The sequence below is a fragment of the Diprion similis genome, chromosome 2, assembly GCF_021155765.1.
Source record: "Diprion similis isolate iyDipSimi1 chromosome 2, iyDipSimi1.1, whole genome shotgun sequence".
NCBI lineage: Eukaryota > Metazoa > Arthropoda > Insecta > Hymenoptera > Diprionidae > Diprion > Diprion similis.
The window spans coordinates 1,505,654-1,533,607 of record NC_060106.1 but is presented as its reverse complement, the minus strand read 5'-3'; the positions used below and the strand labels follow the sequence as shown (position 1 = coordinate 1,533,607).

Below are 27,954 nucleotides of genomic sequence, written 5' to 3'. Positions count from 1 at the left end.
TTTGCCCGTCAAATGCGGGAAATGTGGGACTAGCGATACATGTCAAGAAACCACACATTTTTTGACGAGTTTTGGGATATGAGTAACCTTCCTCAATTCCGCTACAGAAGAGCTATACGCCATCGAAATTTCAACTCATTCCGTTCGTTTGTTTATTTAATATAGGAAGAACACGGATGAGTTCGCTCGGTCGGTAAAGGCAGGACTGCTACATCACCTTAAGCGTCTCATTCTCAGATTATAAAAAAAATTTTGATTGTGTAGCTGTGTGATTGTTACAGTGGTATTGTTGTGTAGGGTATACGTATCTACCTATACATTTATGCGATTCTACGTGTTGGTGAAGATCTCGTGTCATGCACCATTATTTTCTGACGGTGAGTCATAATTCTTCATCTAGTCCATATGAATTACGTACTTTCGTCAATGTTTCGTATTTACTGAATTACTCGTGTTTTCAAATGGCTCTGTAACTTTGATATGATGCATTTCAAATATTATTACATCTTATATTAAATATTGAAACTTTTTTTTCATTCATTGAAAGAAAGACATCAATTTTACCCATTAGTACATACGAATTTTTCGAATAAAAATCTGGGTTTCCCTACTTTCAAATAAAAACATATTGAACTTCTATATATTTCTATCATTTATTCACACAAACGGTGTCAGTGCAGTTGGGCTTGAAATTGACTGAAATTCACATAGTTATTGAATTTCGATTAGTGCTTTGGCTTAAAAAATACATAGATTTGAATAACCGACTTGCAGGAAAAATCCAACAATGATCTCGATGAAAAATGTCAACAAGTTAATGAATAACACAGTTTTCGGTATAAGGATGGAAAACCTTACAAAATACCGAGATTTTAAATTCGCGGAATGGAACCAAAGATTTAGAACTCTCACTGTCAACCAAATTTCCATAGTTGTAGCGTTTTTCATTTTTCGTTTTTGATGTAGATATCGTTATAGTTGTGCATTTGACACCCAACTGCATAGCCTCGTTGTTGTGAACTGGGTCCTTAGAAATCGAACAAAATTGATGTACACTGATACCAACAACCTTATGTATCAATTTACCGTTCCTGATATACACGAATGCATGAAACAGAACTTTGAATTATCTAGAGTGTGTCTTGCGGTATTATGATTTAGTAGATATCAAAAAACTTGGAGGTGCATCGGTTGCAACACCACCTCAGTAGCGTGTTATCCGAAGACGTCTACGGAACAAGGGCTGCCCCCGTTCTCAAGATGTTGGGGTTCTGTAATGAGCTGGGCTTTTGCCACTTGGGAATCCTTTGCCAGCGACCAGACTAAGAAGGGAGGACGGTCCCGGCATCACAACGAACACTTTGTATTGCGAAGATATTGCGGAGGTTGTACCTTCCAATAGTTAAGAGAGTTCTCTTACAATTATTCGATTCAACAATGTGAATGATTATTCCAACTAAATTTCTGATTTGGAGCCGTTTATTCACCCTTTCATGTACTCGGATTCTACCTAAGTTTTTATTCCATAAAGTTATTATTCATTGACTAGCTCGGGTTTTTCCTTTTACGAGGAGTTGAAATTCGTCGGAGAAGGTCAGTTGAAGACATGTAGAAATTATGTTTCATGTTAAATAGCGACGTTACATAGCGTCGGCCTATTTGACAGAGCGATATTACTCTCAGATGCTAAATTCAGGAAGAAAAATCTTAAACTGGTGAGACACTCTACTAAAAAATGGTTACCCAATCAAATTGATTCTTGACATCCAATCACAAAGAATACACAAAGCTTATAATAACACCACCATAAGCGAAAATGACAAACCCAAAATTGTTGGGTCCATCCCCTTTGTTAAAGGCTTATCACAAAGTCTAAGACGCACACTAAACAATTGGCAAATTAACGTTACGTACAAAATTACAAACATACTCAACAACCTGTTTACGCATCTGAAATCCAAATGCCAACCATGAAAAAAAAAGATATTGTCTATAGAATAAACTGTAACGATTGTCCAAAATGCTACATTGGCCAGTCCAGTCAACATTTGAAGAAAAGAATAACTAACCACAAATATGATCTTAAATGAAGGGACCCAGACAAATCTGCGTTAGTGCATCATGCCTTAACCGAAGGACATTCTTTTGATTTTGATAATACCAGAGTAATAGACCAAGAAGGTCAATGGCATAAACGTCTCATAAAAGAGATGATTCACATTTCCAAAAATAATACTGTCAACAAGAGAACAGACATTCAAAATCTAAGCCATCTTTACCCTGATATCATACATCATCAAAATTAGCTTCATCTGTGCCCGCTCAAAATTCGAAATTTAAACTCATTCCCGCCATATAATCAACACATCAATTGTAACACACCACTTCATCCAAATCAAGTCAATTTGTCAGCCATCTTCATCCATGTCACGGCAATATCACTTCCTCTCCGATCGCCAAACAGAACACCTTTAGTTCTAGGAATGTCACTACTAAGTAAGTTGAATTTGTAGTCTTAAAGGTTTACTTTAGCCAAACGCACTCGGTATCTCATTATTAAAAAAAGTTTTGTTTTTGTTTCCCCTAAGTCCAGGCGAAATTTGAACAATCAGAGCGTAAAAGCATAGCTCTGAAACATAACCTAAACCAACATGTGGTAAAACCGGTACAAGTCTAACTTCAATATGTTAGCACATAGATAATTTATGGTGTATGTTTCACAAATTTTATCATCTAAGAGTACTGTTAGAATTTAGAATCTTATTATTGTTTTTTTTCTTTCTTTTCTTTTTCTCTCTTCAATAAAGAAAGCCTGATGACGGCAGGCAGGGCCCGCCGAAACGTCGCTATTTAACATGAAATATAACTTCTACATGTCTTCAACTGACCTTCTCCGACGAATTTCAACTCCTCGTATACTTAGTGGTCACGAATCTTCACAAATTGTTTTTCCTTTTACTCCGTGTGGGTTTTTTCGCCTCAGCAATTTGTTATTCGTTTATCAAATAAAATATCACGTGATAAGTAAAAAAGAGTAATTCCTTTTTTTAGAGCAAAGGGATATTGATTAATGGTTTCGAAATCGGTTATATTTTTTGTTCAAAATTTTCTTATTTCTCAGATTCCGATCACCTATCTGCTGCCAGTGAGACGTATCGCGGACAGTTTAGCAAAAAAAAAAAAAGACAAACCCTTCTGGCAGATAGTCGGTTAAATATTTGGGGATAACAATCGCATTCTCACTGCCAACAGAACTCCTTTTCATTAATTTTTTGGTGATTATTATGAATTAATAAGATCATTTCAAATTCCGCGTCTTCAATTCACTTATGTAACATCTCCGAAAATATTACAGGAATGATATTCATATTTTTTCAATACTTTCATGAATATTTTCAATATTCAGCGAATGAATGATCATTATCAGAGTGAAATTACCTGAAAAAAAGTAAAATTTAAGAAACAACAGAATTCTTAATTCTTACATTTAATAACTAGTAAGCGTTATTTTGTTAACTTTTTGCGGCACAGCGTCTCATATATGAGATACCTTTTGTTGAATCGGTTATTCAAGATTTAGATCCAATTTTGGAGATATCGCTGTCACTTTTTTTTGCATAATTTGACTTTTAGGACGTCAATGTTAATGTTTTAAGAGGGATTATGAGAGAATATGGCGGACTGAAAGTGTAAAAATTGATCTGATTTGCCTGAAATTTGTTACTGGCGGGTTTTCGGGGTCACTGAAGACGCATCCGACGTCAGAATTTCAAAATTCAAGGTAGCGGATCCAATATGACGAACTGAAAATATAAAAATTCGCTCATATTAGGTCCACTGTTTTGAATTTCTCAAATCTGACCTCATTTTTGCCATCAGTGACCTCGAGAAGTTTCGTATACCCAGTTTTAAGAAATTTGACTGCAAGAAAAATGTATATTTCAAAGGGTCAACTGAAATTAATATTCTTATCAGCATTCGTTGAAGTGCAGAGAAAGGATCGTTCGCCTTGTTTGTTGGCCATTTTCAATAGGGCATCAAACTGGCGAAATTGGTCTCATTATATGATAATCAAAAATGTATCTTTATTTGAATGCATAGATAGCAGGACAGCTGGTTTCACAGACGATGGAAAGTTGGATAGCTTCAATAGCCGGTCGGCACTCAGTCTTGCGACGAACATGACAACAAGGCCGTTAATTGGAATAAGCGCATTTGCTTGCATTTCTTCTTTGGCAGTCTTGTTACTTGCTGTGGAAACTAATTTTTTCAAAAAAAAATTCACACTTGCAGAATTAAAAGACATTTCGATGTATCCAGACATCCCATTCTGCGGTGCAATTATGCTAAGGGCCTGTGTTATCATGTCTTCAAATTGCTTCTCGGTGAGTATATTTTTTCGAGTATTTGTCAAATTTAAGGAGGTTGGCTGCTGGAAAATAGATGAAACATCATGAGAAGTGCTTCGAATTTATCAATTCGGGATATTTCTGAGTTAGAACTTCGTTATTAATATTTATACCACACAGGCAGAAAAATGTCTTACCATTTTCGTAAAAATCTATCTAGTGATGTGTTATTTTTCTTGTTACCTTAAATTACTGTCATGAATGTAAATCTGGTGCTCCAAAATTACATCGGTGTTTGGTCTCAGTGTCCCAAGGTCGTTAAGGCTGCTAGAAGGGTCCCCATGGTGATTCACACCGACGAGTGATTTCCGCACATTAAATTCTCGATAGTTGAAAAATGATTCATGACTTCATTTTGTAGAAGTGGTACCTTGGTCGTAGTTAGCCACAACTGATATTGTTACAGTAAAATGTTAATGGAATAGCTTCAGAGCAGCTAATACGCGAATGCATGACGGTGACACAACAAACATGGTCACCGGTTGGATCGAATGCAATCACATGGAAATCACATTTTGAATATACAATGCTTTTGTACACCCTAAAGGTATTAAGCACTATTTGTCCCTAAACAATATCATGGAAGAAGTAGTTAAATCGCAACCCTAAACTGTAAATTGAATCAATATTTAAATCATTCGAATTAAGCGGGTAAAAATCACTCATACATGTGTACATGTGTAAGTCAATATCCCCATCGCAGGATCCCCTACAAAAGCCTTAGATACATTTTTTACGGTCTGCACCCCATATTCAGTTCCTCGTCTACATTGTTACGTTCTTATATTTTTGATACGAATAAAGCTAAAGATCGTTTAATCATAAGAAATAAACGTTTGTGATTGAACAATGTTTGCATTGAGCTGTGTAGTGTTTGACAGGGATTTTGATAATTTCTGAGCATGGATGAATACAATTGACGGCCTCTGGAGCCTGGTACAGGTTGTTATGCGTTAGGGGCCAATCATTAATCACGTAAGGACCCCAAGGGAAATGAACTTATCTCGGTGGTGGGGGGGTGGGTGGGGGGAGGGGGTTAAAAGTCATTCTTACGTAATATTTTAGAAGTCGCTATGTGCATAATAGACATTTTCTACTCAGACAAAATGTCCGTACAGCAATGTCTCAGGAAACAAAAATCACACAGAAAATTGAGGCGCAGTTTCAAAAACTACAAAAAATTTCTATTTAGACGTTCCACAAACTATGAGACCTATTTTTTTTTTTTAATATACAGTTTAATTTATATATTGTTATTGTAACAAATTTCATTTCATAATAAGTTTTTAAAATCCTAAAAGTGTTCATATCATCGCACTTTGAAGCTTATAAATGAAAATTATAGATAAAATCTTACCTAAGAAATTGAGGGGGAGTCCAAGGAATCTTATGTGTTCTTACATGGGGGTAGGGGTTAAAACGGCTAAAATCGTCCTTACGTAATTGATGCATGCCCCCTTAGATCGTCATCCCCACTGCCAGTACTTTGTATTATAATTACCACCATCTTAACCTTCACGTCCACCTTCGAAAGTGATGGCCTATCGCTGTGGAAAAATGTCCTTTAGTTCCAGTCTACCATCAGGATGCTGCACTACGGAGATCACTTGCAGAAAATCTGCTTGGTGTTTTTCGATTTATTGTTGTTTTACAGTTTGTTTGATAATTATCGCAATCCCTTCACGAGCAATTTCGTTTGGGTACTAGGTGTTACGGATAGTACTTCGATACTTTTAAGTAACTTTATTTTATGGGTGTATTGAGTTTCGGAGATCAGCATAATGTCTATTTTTATGTTATAGTTGTTTATAGCTTATATATATATATATAGTTATAGTATATATAGTTTATGATGTCATACCTTCTAATATGATGTCCGTCTGCGCCTATGCCGATGCATCACCTTTTGTTTGTCGTCTGATGATTGGCTGTGTTGCAAATCATTCATTGGTTTATCCTCCAAGGTAATTTATGTTTGGACTTACTTTTTTATCGATGCTACGGAAAATAGTTTCTGCTGTACTTGATGGACAATGCCATCCCTATAGTGTATTGGAAGCAGAATATCGGAGAAAATCTTTGAAACAAATTTAAAAAAAAAACTTTTGCCGAAAAAAGGAGAAAATCGAATTCTGCAGGGGAAAAAGGTGTTAAATTTGTTTCTTCAAAATCTGCTTCACGCTACACGCTGTAGTGAATACCTTCCAGATTGTAGAAATATTTTTTTAGATGTATCGCTTACTCAGAATCATGTTCACCGTTCAATGCTTCACATCAATGTTAATAACTTTTTAATTACTGAAGCTAAATAACTTTTTCTCAAATGTGAATGAAGTTCATAAATGGAAATTCATATTGAAAAAAATCATGCGTCTATCGTTATTCATGACTTAAAAAATAATATTGGAAAAAGGCTCATTTTATGACTCACAAGGGTACCTAACCCTCTTAGGTGTTTTTCTGAGAATGTGACGCATCCGAGAATTCAATAATGCAGATTTCATTGCGTATTTATAGTATAAATGGTAATGCATACGTTACGGGATATCCTTTTTTCGTTTGACCATTCGGACCTTGATTGTACCTGTTTTCCTTGCTGCATTTCGCTTCTATTGAACAAGGGGGAGTTGTAGTGGTTTTTAATTCTTATTTTGAAGCATGTTTACTATTGTCTCGTTTTCTGATCATGTTTTTCTTTTCATTCCTGTATGAGTTTGTTTATGTCTATTGCAACGGACACGTTTCTTGATACTATTTTAAAGTTTTCGTCTCGTTTACTTTTAGGCCAGGTGGCAGGACGATAAAATTGATCAGAAGTGTAAAAAACTGCTGAAAAAGATTTTATTGTTTCAAACGCTTTATTGGGTATCATTAACAAGAATTTATGTTTTACCCTACCACCAAGATTCACAGTGAATTCGGCGATGGCGAAAAGGTACAAACCCTTAGATTTACAACAATATCTCGTTTGCTGACCATTATGGAGCAGAAATAGTTCAGTACAAAACTAGAGGTGGGAAAATTCTATGGAAATCAGGTCTCATCTGACCTTTTTTTGGACCTGTCTATACCATCGTAGTGGTTAACCACCCGTATTCCGCAGTGGACTGAATTAAAATGGAGCATAGAGTCCGGACCACGATAAAGTAAAGTAACGAAGAGTACTGTCACGACAGTAATTGCATTGTGGTTTGTAGTTTACATTTCATTTTACAGCTCAGTTTCACAGATCACTTGTTTCTCATTCGAAGATAATGCATTGATAGGAGAAAACTTTAACCGGTGACTTCTGAAGGTACACTGATTGACATCTGAAGCGGCAGCCAATCTCCTGAATACATCCTAGTAAATTAAGAGTATTCTATGTGGAATAACACATTCAGAGTTAATACTAACAAAATTTAATAGAAAATGTACTTGCATTTTATAGCCAATTTCCCACAATAGCGCATACTGCATACTGCATACTTCTTTTTTCCGAACTCCTGAGAAAGGTTCTGCAATATATGTTTTAAAAATTAATGAAATAATGACTGCATAGCTAATGAACATATTTTTACTTAGATTCAACAAGACCCAGGGATCAAATCTGGCTCAGGTCTTTATGTGCTTCACAGCCTACAGAATCATTCTTGCGCACCAAATACATTCAGGCACTTCGAGGGCTTGACTATGATAACTAGAGCATTAGATCCTATTGCCGTTGGTGAACAAATTTTCACTTGCTACGGCACTGCTCACGGCCAGATGTCACGGGATGAGAGAAAAAAAAAGATCATGGAAGAGTACTTTTTCGACTGTGAATGTCCAGCCTGTTACAATGATTGGCCAACATACAAAGAAATTTTAGGGAATCACATTGGATCGATATCCAAAAACAAAGATTTGGTTCAAAAACTGAAGCCGTTCAAGAAGAAGCTATTGGAGAATAAGTACGACATTCATGCAGTGAAGAGTCTTATAGAAATATTACATGAAGAAACAACAAAGCCGTGCGAAGAAATGATCCATGCAATGCAGTTTTTGAAAAGCTACTATTTAGGTAAATTAAAGTGAATTTTCGCTTGTTTACACGGGGTGATAGATAATTGAATTTGGTGTTTAATATGATCCTGCTTCAATGCGAATATAGATGATTCCCCGCAATAAGTGACAGTCAGGTCTGAGGTAGTTTTCCTAGAGTGCACGTTAATCGTCCACGAACAGTGATTATTTCCTGCCAATAATGATGTAAATTATTAACGTTTTTTCGAATGGCTGTCTTTGCTACTTTTGTAGAGCATACCTTTCTTCTAATTAATCGTAATCCTTAGAATTCATCAATCAAGTTTATATGACGCGAGCAGGTTTTACGCGTTTTTCATGGGTGTTTTTCGTACACAAAGTACCTGTTTCTATGACGGTCCAGTGAGTCTGCGAATGCGCATGCGCGAAGTATTGAAACGACGACTTTTAACTACTAGGACTTAAAAGTGATCATTTCTGTACAGCTTTCATGCGCTGTCCCGACAAACACAGTGAACCGATCTGACATTTCGTGACCCCAACCTTAATTTCGTGCTTCGTGAAAATATGCGTAACATGCTCTTGTTATATAAAATATATCGTGTGCAACATGGAGGCAACGGTCTTTTCGCCTCGCGTATTTGCAATATTTGTCTATGGCTCGTATGCGTGCTCACCTGTGACTCATATTGCAAACTTACGCTCGGCCCGAAAAGACCGTGTTTACCTCATTGTTATACAATATACTACTGTACATCTTTAATTAAGGTGCAAATTTTCTGGTAGTACTTGCAGTTTCCACAAGAACCAGGATATGTGGAAACACGCCCAGAATGTTATGAATTTCAATATTAAAACTTTACCCTCTTGAGAAAAAAATAACCTTTTTCTGTAAATCAGCCATTGAAAAATTTCTTTCGAGGTTACATATTACCATCCTGAAAGAGTAACTATTTGGCGTTATTCGAGAATTACGTAACGCTATTTTTGACTTGTTCCGGCCCTCTCCTCCCCCATAGTAACACATAGCAACCTTTGCCCCCCCCCCCCCCCCCCCTCCCAAGTGTTAGGTTATGCCACTACTTGCTAAGATTATGACAAGGCGCTGAAAATTTCCAAAAAATAAAAATTTCAACTCCGTACATACAGTTAAACTGCCTGGGGATGTGAATACACGCTTTTTTGAACTTGAATAACTTTTCGATTTAATAATCCAAAAAAAAAACTGTTAGGTAACATTTGACGATGCGCCTCCTCCTTCCTGGGAGCGTTACGTAATACTTGAATGACGCCTTTCTTGCGAACAGAATAAAAATCTGTATTGTATCATTACAGGGGTATTATGAACTATTAAAAAATAGCATCTGGCTTGGATTCATATCATCAACAAAGCTCAACACAGCTCAACAAAATCTTAATAATTTGTGTTACTAGTTCGATACTTTGCAAACTAATCTAATTCTTCGTGGATTATCGACGTAAAATTTAAAAAATAATCCGATTTTATACTAATTGATTTTCTTGCGACCTGATTAAATCCTCACACGTGGAATCATCTATTTATAACTTTAACGTGATTTACATGCAAATACATAATATAGTTGCTTCTCAGAGTCCCTACAGAGTGATACGCTTTTCGGCACGGGTGATGCGCTTAGCTCACAATTTTTAGTATGAGTTGCATATAATACTTTTAATACTTGTAGTATTTGGGTTCAGTTCAGCCAGGCCGCTAACCTCCCCGGTTGTGTAAAAAGTTTGACATGATATATTTTATTTACATCAGTAAAATGTATCATGCAGTATTTTGCTAGGTTTAGACGTATTTTCATAACTGCGATATTCGAAAAATATTTTGCATTTTCGTAGAGTTTTGAAAATTTAACAAAGTGTTTTGCAGTTTCATATAAATCCCATGTAGCTCGTATCCTACATAAATTTCTGAAACCTCACGAAATCTTCTGGTCCCGAAATTCGTCCTTCGATTTGATTAACTAGAAGACTAACGTAATGGAGCAGTGTTCACATACGAGGTATAATTCAAGATTTAACAGGTTGCTACGGTCGTATCCATGGTGGAGTAGCGCTTCATCATTATCAGTATAGAGGGTTACCTTTCATAATGAAGGCGTTCCTTATTCTACAAGGATTCTCATCTTTTGGGGAATCCAAACCCTTTGACCATGGTACTTAGGGGTAAAACTGTACTCAATGCGCCAATATCCCCCAAAAAATTCATATATTCTGTTAAATTCAATGAATTGCCTAATCATCAGTAACTGAATTAAATCTAAAAGTGAGTAAGAAATGACGCGTGTAAGATACGCAGGAGAGCAAAGTCATCAAAATAAGGTTTCTTTTTATTCGTGGTGTTAAATTTTCATGTTCAATTAGAAAATATCCACAAAAATTTCCAAAAACAATAGCAATACATCGTTTAATGTTGATTGGCTTCTAAATAATGCAAAAGAAAAAATGTATCCTACTTGAACCACATTTATTATAGTACGAAAAACTGGCCACGAAATTACAGGACATGGGGTTTACTGCCTGGCTCAACTTCTGCCAGTCGAAATATTCTAAAATAAATTCCATCCGTTCAATATTTTTCAAAACGTGTTCAAGCTACTGGGCAGTTATCATGCAGCTTCTATTACTATACTTTCCAGGTAAGATCATCTGATTTAATTTATGAGGTTAGCACGTTGTATAATCTTATATGAAGAATCTAGCTGAAAAGTTCGAAGACTGCAGATATCCTAAAGTATCTATAGCTGTGGTGAACAATTTAATTGGGTTTTAGCGGGTTGCACGCAATCCACTCAACATCTAGCTTACATGAACTTTACGGAGATTCGATTCCTTTGATGAAGATGATCGCCAAATTGTCCAAAAAATTTCTGTTAATTCATTTTAATGATAACAAATTGGTGCTCAAATTTCATGAAGTTTAGAAAAATCGTTTGCATGGTACATTTTAAATTCGCGTTTGATATTAATAAAGTATTATCAATGTTTTGTAAATTTCATTAGTATTTTTCATAATCAACTCACCAACTTGAAATTTTCGAAAAATATCATCGTGTTCCCACTTCAATTCTAAAGAAACAGTGACAATTTAAAAATGGAACTCAAACGGGCTCTATATTTGCAAAAATCCTTAAAAGTTCTCGTCAACAATATTGACTACTTTATAAGATAAGAATCGGAAAAAATTAGTCACAATAAAGACGATGAGAAAATTAATTCGCATCATAATAATGTCCAAAAGTTGTCAATAAATAGTTTAAACAAAACATTGCTCAACGAATTTTTAGAAAATGTTTTCAAATTTCATGTGTATTTAAAAAAATCGACGAATTCATTTCACATGACAAGAAACAAAATTTTCCCTAAAAATGTTTTAAGCAATGTTTTGTCTAGACAATTTGCTGATAACTTTTAGGCATTATTATTATTTAAATTCAATTTTCTTATCATCTTTATTATGGTTGATTTTTTCCGATTTTCATCTTATCATAAGATATTCAATATTGTCAACGAGACCTTTTGCAGATTTTTTAAAAATATATAGCCCGTTTGAGTTCCATTTTCAAATTTTCAGTGCTTCTTCAGAATCGAAGTGGGAACACGATATATTTTACAAAATTTTGAGTTGGTGAGTTGATGATGGAAAATGCTAATGAAATTGATAAACAAATTGATAATAATTTATTACAGAAAAACGCAAATTTGAAATATACCACTATACAGAATAACTCAAGATCTTCAAAATTGACTGTTCACATTTTTTTGTACGTACATATTTTTGCACACGCGACGTATTTGTGATTTCTGAAAGCTTGCAACCGTGCATATCTTCTTCAAAATAATCGCAATTTTTTAATTTTAATTTGCGAAACACGCGTTCCATTATTTCATGTGTAGAATGCGGCGGTAAAATTCAAGGAAATCAGAAGCGCTGATTATAATTTAGTGTGGTTTGACACGGAATATGTCGTCAGCGACCTCTAAGTACCTATAACCTCGCTTATTTTGCATAAATTTGAAAAAAGATCTATAGTGCGATTCTCGAGATATCGTGTACACCGGTTTCGAAAACAACGCGTTCAAAGTTTTGTGTGTGGTTCTAGATTTTTAATCATCCGGCCGAGTTGTTAGCGGTTGGTATCAGAGCGAATAAAAATCCGTCAACAATAAAAGGTTACCAACCACATGCGCCCGGTAGCAGCGACTGGCTGCAACCACTCGTGATTAAAAATCAGCTCAAAGTGAAAATTTTCAACTTTACTTTCGGTCATCAATTCCATGACTCTTTGTAGCAGTGGCAGCTGCGTAAGAGATCGATTTCTGTTGTCTCGCGATCTCAAGCGCTCGAGCGGTCCAACCATTGAAATATAATAATACTGGAACACTCACTGCGGTGGTGGGGGTTCTGGAGAGGGAGATGGCTCAGAGGTGAAGTCCTGTCTGTTTGTATTAGCTACTGCGCATGCTTGGGACAGTTTAGGCAAAATGTAATCACGTGCGAAAGGGGCACTGATGTTCGATGTACCAGCTTTTTCTAAGACTGTACCGGTGAAAGAAAGACAGCACTTCACCTCCGAGTTTTCTCTATTTCCGAATAGCCAACCGTATACCGAGCCATGCAGTGAACGTGCCAGTATTATAATATTTCAGTTAGTCGAACACGTTTCATATAAAATCTCATAACTATTTCAATTTCGTATATATCGATGTGAAATTTCCAGGGAACATTCTGAAGATATGAAACTTGTAAAGAGTGCAAAAAAAAACGATTTTTTGAACCTTTCCAGATAGATGTGCCCCCTTAATCCAACTTTCAGAAAAATTCTAGCTTTGCAGACGAAAGCCAACCGTTTTCTTCCCAATATCCATCTTTACAAGTTAAACAATTTCAAACTCCGAAAAAGGAAAAGTGTACCAAAACTGAAGCGCCCATGATAATTTTGGATTGACTGAAGACATGAATCTTTAAAATATTTTTCTCAAAGTTATGAATTACATACAACTCCCTTATTTGATGTCAGGATCAGTCAGTTCTGAAAAATTATATAATAAAAATACATTTTTCAGATAGCATATTAGGTAATTTTTTTTTGAAAAGTATTGAATTGGATTGGAATGGAATTTTATATTATTGATGTCGTCAAGAGCACCGCATCAATTGCTTGGCACTTGTAGCTGATTCAAGTTTGGAATGATCGTCTTGGTGATGCGCATTATGCGGTGATGAATAGTATTTATAAAATATTTCTTAAAGTAGTGGAAATCTATTTACTGATTATGTCCTTAATAGTAAAAACAATAGCTGTGTGTTAAATTTCTTGTACTATTCGCTTATTAATTAGAGATTGACTGATATTGCTAAATGTGGCTTTGTTATATCTTATATAGAATTAGTATCAATAAGAATCTTTCGCGTAATGCTTTATTAATTTTTGGGAGTGCTTCTCAAACATTGTGCTTCAATTTATTGTGCATGTCAAACTCACCGAGACTCATTTGTCAGCGCAAAATTTTCAACACGTGTTACTTTTTAGATTTGTTTTACCTGATGAAGAATCTAGCTCTTATGTAAGGTAAGTGTTTGACTTAAAAATTACTGTGTATACTGCAGACCCTTTTCGGTAAAGGAATAAATCGTTACCGCATCCATAGGCCAGCAGTGGCTAACTGCAAATAGTTACACGAATGAACTAATAAGCGATGTCACCGCATACGATATATCTCCCAAACCTTGAAATATTTTGCGTCGAGACTTGTATCATCGTAATTAGATATGGGCATAAAAAGTGTGAATTGCAAAATTTGATAGAAATCAGAGCAGTATGATTTGAAACGTATTGCCGTTTAGAGATGATGTCTGGAACGTTACAACAAAAACTTCTATTTTGTCGCGCAGTTGTTCTCTTTTGATGTCAAAAATATTGCGAAAATTGAAAATTAAGTACGCGATTGACTTCCTCAAGCCATGAAAACATTTTAAATGTTATTTATCACGGTTAAAAAACACAAACAAAATAGTACTTTTTACAAAAATAATCCTATTCGACTAGCAAGGACGGGTATAATTTCTTTGGTTAAAAAAAGTGTGAAAATGCATATGCTGACTGGCAATGAGTATTGTTCTATACTACTTGCACCTGTTTCTCGCGTAGCGTGGCCTACATGTATGTGTCGGACCGTCACCTTGTGAAATGTGAATGACATTTACATGTTTGTACTTCGAATGAATCGAATCTTCAAATGAATGAACAAATGGTTGCAATTTCAGTTGAAACAATGATTTAAAATTCATGTGTTTTATATGGGTCGAAATTACAATGGAATAGCTACAGCTTTCTTGAATATTCACAGTATTCTCCAAGATATGGAAGGGTTGGGTAAAATGATCAAAACGGCTATTTATTTCAATTTGGAATGAAATTATTTATTGCACAAACGAAAGTTACACTTGAAGTCAAGTAAAAGTAACAAAAACATTATTTCCTATTGATCACAATAGTCACGAACATAGTCTGTGCTGCCGTTGTCAACTCTAGAACAATCTCGTAACCAAGACTGCCGGTTCAAATTCCTTTTGTAATTACGAGGCATCGAAATCAGTGGATAATCCATTCCGGGGCAGTAAGCTGATTTTGTTTACAGCATTGATAGCGCAAAAATATACGCGGGCGGATATCCCCATTTTACCATGCACTAAGGATTTTCATTTTGCTGATCGTGCAGATTTGTAAACAAATTCGGCTTCACCACGGTGCGATGAAGTAAACAAACGGGTCCCAGCGTTAATACGTAGCTTATAGTCTAAACTATCGGAGAAAAATATACATTCAAAAGTATACTGCGGCTTCTTCGTAACGCAGGCACTCGCTCTACCCTGAATCCTTAGAGGGAGTTCTGTAATAAAAAATATCAATAAGCGAGCGAACCATTCGACTTCCAGACAAGCCGGTAGTCTCTATAGTCCAGTCGGAATGTACATGAGTACTATTCAACAGCCGTGCCAAATCGCCATTTTTTTGTAGGTAGTTTGGACCCTAGCACTTGATCCACAAGGCCGAAAAGGTGCAAAAAAATTTTTTTTATCAATTCTCCTGTTAATCGCCCCTATTTTGAGGACCATCGGTCGTTCCAGGCCATAAATAATCCCTTATGTACTGGGAAATCCCAACTCCTATGACTCAAGGCCGCAGCCGACCCTTGCAGGTAGTTTAAAAGAAGCACAAGTGCGAGAGAGATGCAATAAAAAAAAAAAAATTTACGACAATTTATAAGGGATATATGGAAATTGTTAACTAAGCCGGGCGAGAGGAGCCGCGGGGCAAGACGCAGGCCCCCACCACGCCACCCGGCGGCACCGACGCTGCCGTCCGTATATTCCGCGCGGGAGCGACCGAATGCAGTCATGATCTGCCATGAGATTGATGCTCAAAACGGTTTCTATAATATAAAATATTATGCCTAACACTATTACGAGTGCCCCCGAACTTGAATTTCGCGAAAATGTTGAGTCAAACAGTAATAAATTAAACAAACGTAAAAATGATTGTATCTCGGCTTGTAATAAAGATATTGAGACTTTTTTTTTATTTAGATTACGCGTCTCGCTAAGACCTGTGAGGATCTTGAAGAACATTTTGGATAACTTGAATATTTAAGGCGTAACTTCTATTTGTTTATAAGCTAAAATTTTATATCCTCGAAAAACATGTTTTTTTTTTGAAAACCTATTCTTTTCAGTTAAATCCTGAATGTACATGCTGAAAAGAATCACCCTGATTTTTTTCCACCTTTTTCACCTTGTGGAACAAGTGCTATATCGACACGCCGGATTTACGAAAATTGGTCATTATTGCTAAACTGTATAACATGGCTGGATAAAACTTACCGATATCTCTTCGGGATAGTTTCTTTTACGGGATTGATGAGTTTCAGAACAGTACTTTATAAATAAACCACGTAAATACAATAATACATTTTTTGAAAAATTTTTGTTTAACAGTGATTTACCGCCAAACCAATAATTATACGTGATTTTTGCATGGAACTTATTTTGTAGATTTCATTACGGCGCACATTTTTTTGTAGAAAACATTTTTCGATAAATCTCATTCCAAAGATAATAACATCAAAATAGTGACTTTTTTTTCAAATAATTTTTTCGGCCAAAAGCCGTCATTTCTCGACACCTCAAATTTCACAATATATTCTTTGAGGTCCAAACTAGCTACAAAAAAAATGGCGATTCAGCACGGCTGTTGAATAGAAGTCGTCCAAATTCATGTACATTCCGACTGGACTACTACCGATGAATAGCACTACTCTATTAGTATGAACTAGAATAATACTTGGACGTTCACTGCAGTGGTTGGGTACTGGAGAGAGAGATAGCTCGGAGGTGAAGTGCTGTCTTTTTCTACTAGCTACTGCGCATGCATGGGATAGTCTACCAAGGAGAGTATCAGGCCTCCGGACCACGGAATCTGCTCAAGTTTGCAGGAGCATTTCCTTGGCCCTAAAAATGAACCCTCTCGTGATCCGTTCCATCTAATGGGCCTTTCTTCGTTCGCTACACGTCCTAAACTACCATAAAAATTCCATTTTAGATAAATTTATCAGGCCTTAACTGATCCCGTAATCTTGGGTATATTAGTGAAACTTTCTTGGTTGACCATGAAAATTCACATTCCGTGCGATAGCTCGCTATATTTGACCCTTGTCGCTGTGCAAGGCCAACGTAAATACCTATCGTAAATGGGCGATACTGAAAACATATCTGCGGAGCTAAACAAGAGCGTAACGATTAGTGCTGGAATCCGAATTATCCGGATTCCACAGATCCGATGCTTCAAATCCGGGTATCCGGATAACCCGAAACCTTCTGGATATGTAGACCGGATAACCCGAAACTATCTGAATATTTGGATGCGGATAACCCGAAACTAACCGGATGTTTGGATCTACCAGTTTATGTATTGTAACGCTAAATTCTGTTACCCTCTGACGAGGACTTACCGTTAGCACTTTGGCGCGATTCTCCAATTATTCGATACGATATTTAAAGATACGAAAAGATACTCGTTGGGAGCCAGACGCTTCAGTGTCAATTTTTAGAGAAAAGGAAAAGATACGATACGATAATAATAATGAGAGAACCCGTTGTATGGCTGGCTAGGCTCAGGTACTCACACGAACTGGTAGAGTGGCGGTATCCAAAGGCAGTTACAACAGTTACGGAAATAAGGAAATAAAGAAATCAAGAAATAAGCTCGAGTCAAGTAAATTAACAAGTCAATCAGTCGTGTATTATTGATCAGTTCATAAGCGGTAGATTAGTCAATTTGTTACAGAAAGTTAACAAAAGATAATTAGTCAACGAGAGGAATTTACAAGATTTTCGATAAAAGAAGCTAAGCGGTAATTCGCACAAAAATGATAGTTAACAAAAGAAATTAATCGTAGGTCGTGAGAAGCGATATAATGCAAAAAGTCTACTTAACTAGACGTCACTGGGCGACGTGATTTTACCCAAATTTCAAAAGCGGCACTACAAGAATTGTTAATTCGTTAAATTAAAGCAAGGGTGCAACTTTAGCGAAAATCGGTACTTGACGGAATTGACGGTAGCTTAGAACGATAGTTACAAGAAAATAATATTTAAATTACGACAAACGGTATTTAGCGAGAAAGATTGACAGTGATATACAATTCACAAATATCGGTAGCTTATACGAGAGAATTATTCACGGCGAGTGAATCGGTAATTTACAACAGTCAAAATTACGATATTACTTTAACAGGGAAATTCGAAATTATAGTAACGAGAGAGAATACAAAAATTATACGAGGTTGAGAGATTTAGAGACGGGATCGCAGAGTAAAAATAATATACTAAATACACCTGGTTACAATAAGTAACTTAAGTTAACACAGAAATACGATATTCGGGAAGCAAAAAAATATTACAAGGTAATAAGAAACGTAAATCAAATAATAAGCTCGATATACGATACGAGATTTCATGCACAAAGCAAATAATATAAAACAAGCGATACGATACAAAGCGATAGGCAATACTAGTAAGAAAAGTAAAGATAGCGATAGCAATAGACAGTAGAAATTACACAAGCATTTCTAGCATAAAATTACGAGAAGCAAAGAAAATCAGAGATACAAAAGATAAGCATTAAGCAAAGAAATTCAGAAATACAAAAGATAGTTATTCGGTAGTTACGAGGTCGCTCACAATAGTTTTCGGAAATTAATTACGAAACGAAATCATGCAGTCACACGGCGGCTTACGGCACCTCATCGTCCGTGGACCATGACTCACAATGATTGTAGCCCTTACTGACAGGAAGGCTGCGTCGATCCTCAGAACGAGGGTATATCAACTTTGGACGTAGTGTTTTGGGTTCGGTCCGGCTCCTGGCCGGTAAGTCGGTGAACGACAGGCTGCGGTCTGCCCTTAATGTCGAACTTACGGCATCCGAAAAAGTAGGCATTCAAAGTTGTACGGGAGATTCATGTTTACGGAACGGTAGTTGAATTCGTCGGTAGCTAGAACTGTAGTTTTCGGTAGTTGTCGATCACTCGGTGAATCAAAGAAACGTGTTGATCCCTCGATGATCGTGGTTGCGGTACCTGTTTAGCTTGCGCCGAAGCGCGGGATTACAAAATTTGTACAGAAAATATTAGTAACTAGTCTTTTTCGCCTATATCGTATCGAGCTTGCTTGGAGTACCCCGCCAGGGACGCGTTTTCGGTAGTCTCCTTTAGATTTTTAGCCTTGTAACGAGCCATTCTGAAACGCCACGTATATATTTACTTTTCGTGATGATGCAGGTGATTCGACGAAAGTCTTCGAAACTCGATTTTCGTCAATGTTCACGGACTGTATCTTTGGCGCAGTTTGTGCTAAAGCAATTTCATTGGAGACGATTTTCAAAGAACATCTAATTATCTGAAAAGTGCCAGAAAGTGGGTTCTCATATCTATAAATGCGGCTAAGTGAGCATCACTTCACAAGAAAGAAATTATTTCCCCATGCTTTTCAAATGGAAAAAATTGAAATGCACGGAACAACGTTCAAAAATTCGAATTTTATCACGTTTTCCTTGTAGGAGGATTTTTTTCTTGCCATACTAACAGATTTTCATGGAGCAGTTGGAAAAAATTGTTGCTTCCCAAAGAAACCTTCTAATATACATGTATTATACCCTTACTTGTCACCATTACTTTGGTGCTCCAAGAATTCGATTTGAATCCTATATTTCATGTGAATTTCAATTACCCAAATGATTTCGGGTATCCGGATAATTTCGGTAATCAGGATAGTTTCGGGGAGGTATTCAGATAATACCGGGTATCCGAATGTTGAATATATGCGGACAATTTCGGATATCCGGATACCCAGATTTGAAGCGTCGGATTGGATTATCCGGATCCAGGTACCGGCACTAGTAACGATAGACTGCCTGTGCAAGCTCGCGATATTCTGACTGTCAAGGCGTCCATTTCGATTTTGGCTCGCTGTGTCCCGCCAAGACTCCCAACGTCTCACTCCTCTCACTGATCATTGTTAGGAAGGATAGAAGAACCTACTCGATGCTGACTCACGATGAAACTACCTTCTAGAAGCTGACTGAACTTCGCGTGTATGTGGGTTCGTGCTTGCGCTCGATAATATCTCGATCTTGCTCGATACGTGTTGACACTGTGGTCAAGGTGGAGTGCGGGATTTTTTCTAGATGAACATAAAAAGCAACGGGACTTTTATCCGAAGATTGTCAAAACAATAGTAAGGTATGACACTGTGGTAAAGGTAGAGCACAGGATTTCCTATCAATGAAGGTGAAAAGAAACGGAAATCTGGATAATTTTATCCGATAATTACAAAAACGATGGTAACATAGAGCGCAAATCGGATGATTTTTTCCGGTGGTCGATAAAGTCTACATTTGCTATGAGGAATTTTTAATTTACTAAACATACTGCTGAATTTACTATTTTTTTTTTCAGTCCCCATCGAAAATGTTGTTCTATATGTCGAACAAAAATTCCCTAAAAGTTATAACCCTTAATATTAATACTAAATACTCGCCCAGGGCGTGAAAAGATTTCCCATATAAAATACACGTGAATCGAAGCGTTTTTTTTTTCAAATCTCTACAACTCAGTGGAATTTTATGATATCACATTGGTCTTGGTCGCAAATTACGCAGAATTGCACGATCTTCAAAAGTGTTTGGAACGGCGTAAGTGCAACTTACATTTGTGAGGTGGTACAGGGCACTAAAGTTGATTTTTACCCAAAATTCTCCTTTTTTCGCTGTTATCTCCAAAATGATTAACTGTACCAAAAAAATGTAAATAAAAACTTTGTTGGAAATTTGATTTTCTACAAGAAAGTTCCTCTGGACCAAAATGCTCATATTGATATATCTTGAGATATCGAAATTCAACTTACTTGACGTATAAAATTTTTATGGTCTATTGAATTAAACGTTTTAATCTAATATAACCAATAAACATTATGGTTTATTGAATCAAACGTTTTTAATTACTGATATTCCAATGGAATAGATTGATTGGATCGAGTCGAATCGAAAAAATCAAATTCCAATGCAATATCAATAATTTAAAACGTTCGATTCGATAAACCATAAAAATTTTATACGACAAGAAGTTAAAGTTCGATATCTCAAGAAATATCAATCTGAGCAATCAGGTCTACAGAACCTTTTTTGTAGGAAATTGAATTTCCAACCAAGTGTTTCTTCACATTTTTTTGGTCAATATGATCATTTCAGAGATAACAGCGAAAAATGGAGAATTTTGGGTAAAAATCAACTTCAGTGACCTGTACCATCTCACCAGTGTGAGTTGGACTCACGACGTTAAAGACACTTTTGAAGATCGTTCAATTCTGCGTAAAATCTGCGGTCAGTTTTGACAATCCGAGAGCGCTGACAGTTTTATACACCGCTCTAGTTCGTTCTCAGCTCGAATACGCGTCTGTGATCTGGTCACCGTATCAGCAGTCTTTCTCCTCGCTCTTCGAGCGTGTTCAGCATAAATTTCTCCGCTTCGTTTAATTTCGGTTAGGTACTCCCATGAATCTCGAAGACCATGATTATGGATCAATTTTGCGTCGCTTAAAATTACACACGCTCGAGACTAGGAGGAGGGTTGCTGATTTATTATTCCTGTACAATATTATTAGTGTTAAGTTCGATTCACCGGCATTGTGTGCTCTGGTGCGTCTTCGAGAGGGCGTTCGGGTGACACGAAATGGTGAACTGCTAGAGGTTCCATTTTATCGCGCGAATTATGCATTTTTCAGTTAGCTTCCTCGTTTATCTCGGTTATGTACTAATCACGCGTTAGAGCTAAACATGTTTAGGTGCTCTCTAACTGTTTTTAAGAGCCTTCTTTTCGGTATTTTTCCGTCAGGCTGACTTTGCTAGTTACGGCCAATTACTGTCACTCTGGACACTCGTGTGCCATAAGCCTCGCCTTTATTATTATTTTTTTTTATTTATTTTTCCTATGTTTCTTTCTCCGACTCTTTCAACTACCTAGTCTGTTTGGTAGATATGTACATTTTCTACCTGTAAGTGGGCCTCGCCTGTGTGTCATTCAATAAATAAATAAATAAATAAAATGCGACTAAGGCCAATGTGATATCATAAAATTCCAGTGAGTTGTAGAGATTTGAAAAAAACGCTTCGATTCACGTGTATTTTATATGGGAAATCTTTTCACGCCCTGAGCGAGTACTTAATATTAATATCAAGGGCTATAACTTTTAGGGAATTTTTGTTCGGCATATAGAACAAAATTTTCCATGGGGACTGAAGAAAAAATAGTCGTTTAAATATAATCACCCTAATATATATATATATATATATATTGTTACACTTTTTAGTGTAACGAATAAAACGAGGGTAAGAAGCTTAGTTAGGTGAGCAATTAAAAGGCGCTAAATGAGAAATATGCTTTGAGAAAAATGTATTTGGGGTAAAGAACGTGTTATCAGCTCAAAGTCTGAAACAGATCTGTTTTTACAATAATAGCGGTTGACGCAGCAACCTTATTCATTTGATGACATAAGAAGACTTAGTTTTCTTGCGTCACATGCCGACTACTAGATCATTAGAAAAGGGGGTAAAGCGGGTGATTTTACCCTTTGTAACACTACTCCCCCCTGAGGAAAAGAGTCGTCCCGACTCGAACAAATTAAAACAATAACGATCTTGATCTAGCATACGACGCTTGAAGGTGAGTCGGAGCTGTGGCTCTAAAAATTCAAAGACTCCCTTTCTGCTATCTGGCATTTGCCCACAGTCTCAAGGTAAACCACAGAAAACCTTGAGCAGATAGTCAAGCATTGAACTGAATTTTCAAAATTTTATGTGCCGTGTTTTCACAAAGGTCAGTGTAAAAAGTGTGTAGTGTATAGCTTCGTGTAAAATCCGAAGGAACGGTCAGTTTCCGAATTCCGGAAATCAGGAAAATCCAAATTTGGTCAAAATGATCCGGGAAAAGGACCACGGAAACAGGAGAGGTTCCAACAGAAGTCCAAATCGACGGTGGCCTTAGGAGGTTTTTAGGGCTTCTTCTCAACCTTCGGGAACGAGGGAGAGGAAAGGAGGCGAGCCGGTCCCGAATTCTTTCGGAAACTGCACACCCTAGATTGGGAGGACAAACGTGAGTGAAGGCAGACCAATCCGAATTCGCTAAGTGAATTTGAGAAAAGCACGGATCATATAAATTTTATTATTTTTTAAAAGAGAAAATAAACGATCTTATCTGGATTATCGTTGAGTGTTTCTTTAAAATCGGGGCCTTCAGTCATCCTCAAATACCAGGAGAAGGTAAAGGAAAATCAGGTTACGTCATAAAACAACCTGAAAAAGTGCTGACAAAAACTGACACATGGGTTAGAAAAATGTGAAAATCAAATAATCGCTTATCGACCATGAAAAATAACAATCGTGGCTCTATTCAGATTATAAAGTAATCAGAGCTGGTCCGACACAAAACTCGATTTCAAGAAGAATCTTCTAGAAAGAAACAAAAACTGACAAGAAAAACAAATAAAATTGTCTTCTGAGTTTTAAGTTTTTTTTTTTTTTAAGTAATAGCTAAATTCGAGTTTTGATAGTTATGCAAAAATCTGAGTAAATTCGGTTAGCTTTAGTTTCGACATTAATAACCAAAACGGGGGCGGGTGAAGAAGAAAATGTGCCTCTAATCAACCAATCTTCATGAACTTCATGAATAGTTCTAAGCAATTGCAGAGGAATCTCTGTTTCTTCCTTGCGTGCACGAGAATTAATCCGAACAAAAGAGGTTTCTGGGGAAACTCGCAAATAAACAACGAGATCTACTCTGAGTTTGAACGCTTGAACGAGAGGAGCAGAATTCTCTCTGAGTAAATGAGACTCAAAGTCTCGAAAATTTCCTAATCTGCGACGAGCTTCAATAAAATAATCGCCGCTGGAAAATCGATGTTTCCATAATTTTGTCAGGTAAAGAGGTTAATCCTAAGAGGTTAATTTGTTAGAGAGTTTTTTTGCTGAGTTAGAAGTTGGAAGAGGTACCTGCCTGTGGAGGATTATCTTCCCTGATCACTTCTCTATTTCGCCAATTATAAGCGTTTGAATCCGAGCTTTGCGTCTGAGACTCTGCTTTGCGTTTTAACGCGAAGCAGTGATTGGCGTCATGGCCTTTTTGGTTGCAAAATAAGCAAGTGAGGGTAGTAAACCTATTGTCTACTCTCTCATTGACGTACTGAGGTCTTCTAATGTGGTTCTGAGAAGAACCGCGACTATTCTTATCTTTAAAATTTCTATTATTATTGTAATTTTTATTATTTTTCGGGTTATGAGACTCGGTCTCTTCCGAACGACCACCTCTCTTTTCTATAGAGGTGTTATTATCCACCTGTACTTGGCGGAGTTTGCTCGCTCCAAAATATTGTTTTCGCATGGCCTCCACCTCGAGAGCTTTGGCCATTGCCTCTCGTAAGGAAGTTAAACCCGACGTTCCAACGGCCATTTTAACTTCCGGGTCGTTAATAGCGTTTAAAAAAGCTTGTGTCGCTAAAATATTACGTGACGGTTCGTGGTCTGGCAAAGCTATTCGCGACAGTCGCTCTATGTCTTGTCCGAGAGAGGCAAGGTCTTCGTCTCGTCCTTGTCCCCTAGTTTGTAATTGAGCAGTATATAATTTTGTCAAATGATCATTACCGTATCTTAATTTCAACGCGGAGCTGAGCTTTTCGAAGTCAGAAATTTCTTCTTCTGACAAAGCTGTCAATACGTTCAAAGCTGGCGTTCTAAGACAAGAGGCAAGTGCAAGGAAAGCACTATGAGCTTTCATGGCGGAGTCCCATTGATTATGTCTAGCAATTGTATTAAATTGTCTTTCATATTCTGCCCACGGAATTTTTCCGTCAAAAATAGGCGGTTTTAACGCACAGATAGGTTTTTCACATGTTTGAGAGGGGACTCGGAATACTCTCTGATTATCTATTTGATTTGATTGTGGGAAATGAGGTTGAGCATTTGATGGTGGCTCGGGAAAGAAGGTCTCGGTTATTATTCTAGGTCTCGAAATCGGAGAACAGTCAAGTTCTCTAATAATAGGGACAGACCTTGAATCCTGGGGAGCCTGATCCGAAAAGATCTGGCGAGGAGAAGGATGAGGCGTGGGGACAGGAGAATTTTGAGGTGTGGCTGCAGACTGGTGTAACGACTGGAAGGTGGACATCGTTGTAGTAAATAGATCATGGAACCGTTCTTCTGAACGTGTCTGAGACTCTTGTTGTCCCCGTAGAAGATCCATCAGATGCTGCTGATGACGTTCAGCTGCTTCACGTTGTTTCTCAGTGGCTTCCTGTTGAGCCTGAAGAACCTTCAGAAGGTCTAAAGCGGTGACGGTGGGCGTCAAAGGTGTTGTAACAGGGGTCACCGTCGGTGCAGCTTCTGGAGCCGCAAAAGTTGGCTCGGGAACTTGTAGGTCTCCTCTCAGTGAGGGGCTATCTCCACAACTTTCCCGGCGGCGTGAGCGGGTCGAACGACTGACACTCATCGTCAAATTCGCGCACTGAATTGACTCACGAAAGAAAAGCTTTAAATCCCGATTCTGACACCAGTGTTACACTTTTTAGTGTAACGAATAAAACGAGGGTAAGAAGCTTAGTTAGGTGAGCAATTAAAAGGCGCTAAATGAGAAATATGCTTTGAGAAAAATGTATTTGGGGTAAAGAACGTGTTATCAGCTCAAAGTCTGAAACAGATCTGTTTTTACAATAATAGCGGTTGACGCAGCAACCTTATTCATTTGATGACATAAGAAGACTTAGTTTTCTTGCGTCACATGCCGACTACTAGATCATTAGAAAAGGGGGTAAAGCGGGTGATTTTACCCTTTGTAACAATATATATATATATATATATATATATATATATATATGTATATATATCCAAATATAAAATTTATAATTGATAATATAAAATTCATTTTGAGTACCGAAATAATTCAATATCTGCTCAAGGTGAGCTATTCGAGAATTTTTTGGAATTTTGTGAACGTTAATAGCTTGTAAAACGCATTTAAAAAAATCTGCCTTAAAAAGGGATGTTTGAAAAAATCTAAACAAAATATGAGGGTGTCTTTTAGGCTCAATGCGATCATATAAAAAAAAATAAAAAAATTCCGAGAGGGTGAGGGTCATGGGTTTACACACTTGGGATGGAATACCTCATATACAGAAAAATGTAATTTCGAATATTAACTGGTTGACTCGAAAAATTAACGACGGAGCCACGAATCGAACCTGGTATCTAGAGATGCTTTGCCGGAGACTTACTCCACTAGACCACCTAGCCGCCCTGACACCAGTGTCATTAATTTCTCTCATCAACCTATATTCGAACTGTTTGTTTTCGTGTGCCGTATTGTATGTAGAAGAAATGTGAAATTCGTCGCAGAGGCACAATTTGACTGTGTCTGTGAGATGTTATAGACAGTACAGTATGTAAGACTGAGAGTGTAACTCAGTATCACTACTGAAGCCTGTTGCTATAGCAAACCAACTTCGCATTTTCGATATGACTTCTTCATATCCTTCTTGGAGGGCCGCGTCCGTCCAACAGGCTTGAGTACTGATACTGAGTTACACTCTCAGTCTTACACACTGTACTGTCTATAACATCTCACAGACACAGTCAAATTGTGCCTCTGCGACGAAATTCACATTTCTTCTATATATATATATATAGGTATATAAATTTGATTACTAATTCCAAAATTAACATGGTAATTCTTAGGGCTTTACTGAAATCTGATACTGTTAAGTATTTTCTACAAAATTTATACACGCATAATTTGAGTAGATTCACAAGGAAATTCCGAAATTTCCAAAAACTGTTGAGAAACTTCTTAAATACAGTACGTGTGACTGTGATCTTTATATATATATATAGTCACATATATATATAGTCACATATATATATATAAAGGTCACATATATATATATAGTCACATATATATATAGTCACATATATATATATAAAGATCACAGTCACACGTACTGTATTTAAGAAGTTTCTCAACAGTTTTTGGAAATTTCGGAATTTCCTGGTGAATCTACTCAAATTATGCGTGTATAAATTTTGTAAAAAATACTCAACAGTATCAGATTTCAGTAAAGCCCTAAGAATTGCCATGTTAATTTTGGAATGAGTAATCAAATTTTCAATTTCAGACAATTACACTGTAACTTTACTAAATATCAAACCATTTGCTAAATTTGGAACGTAAATGTTCTTGTAAATTTATTTAAAATTGTACTGTGAGTACGAATCCTGAAACTATAATCTTATTGATGAGTTTTCGATGACTGTATTATCTGTCATTTCCGTATGGACTGTGCATTGTATTATCAGTCAAACAAAGTCATAGTTTCCTATAAAGTAGTAGGTAGGGTGTCTGACTAGTAAACCGAACGTTGCGAACGAACGAGGTTCGAGCCCCGGTTAGGAAAAAATAAGGCGGTAAATTTTGTAATCGATCTAATATATATTTTCATTGAGTGCAGCTACTGATAAGTTGTTAAAATGGTGGTTGTACTCACAAATAATTATTAACATCAATTATACTCGTTTTACACCTATTTGTTCATTCAATATACCCATGTTTATTGAAATCACCCGTACAAAATGCACATTTTTATGAAAATTCAAGTACTTATGTGTATTTAATTTGCTAACTCTGACCTTGACAACAAAATTCAAGTTTACTGAAATTAGTACGTCATTGCGTTTGGAATATACAGACGAAGACAATTTTGCAAATTTTGACAATCCATAGAATTTTGAAGATCGTTAACGTTTTATAACTCTTTTGCGTTGGAAACCTTTAAAAAAATTAACATTAGCTATATGTGATGGATATAATCAAAACATGTACATATATGTACTGTAGGTCTTCCGATCTGAGT

At 36.7% G+C, this 27,954-nt stretch overlaps 1 protein-coding gene and 1 long non-coding RNA gene across 5 annotated transcripts in view; one reads left to right on the top strand and one right to left on the bottom strand.

Annotated features, from left to right (window-relative positions):
- Window positions 1-27,954, top strand: part of LOC124411800 (SET and MYND domain-containing protein 4-like) — a 63,143-nt gene that overhangs the window by 34,663 nt on the left and 526 nt on the right. For 3 of the 4 annotated variants that reach the window (XM_046891267.1, XM_046891259.1, XM_046891251.1), the window contains 2 exons: window positions 4,102-4,385; window positions 7,974-8,451. In XM_046891267.1, coding sequence (XP_046747223.1) covers window positions 4,102-4,385; window positions 7,974-8,451 — 762 coding nt within the window. The remainder of the gene's footprint in view (window positions 1-4,101; window positions 4,386-7,973; window positions 8,452-27,954) is intronic. The other variant, XM_046891275.1, reaches the window with a different exon arrangement.
- Window positions 336-26,419, bottom strand: LOC124411823. Its single transcript, XR_006929715.1, has 3 exons — window positions 26,249-26,419; window positions 10,348-10,362; window positions 336-348 (listed from the first exon to the last, which is right to left on the bottom strand). It is a non-coding gene; the product is annotated as an uncharacterized LOC124411823 (long non-coding RNA).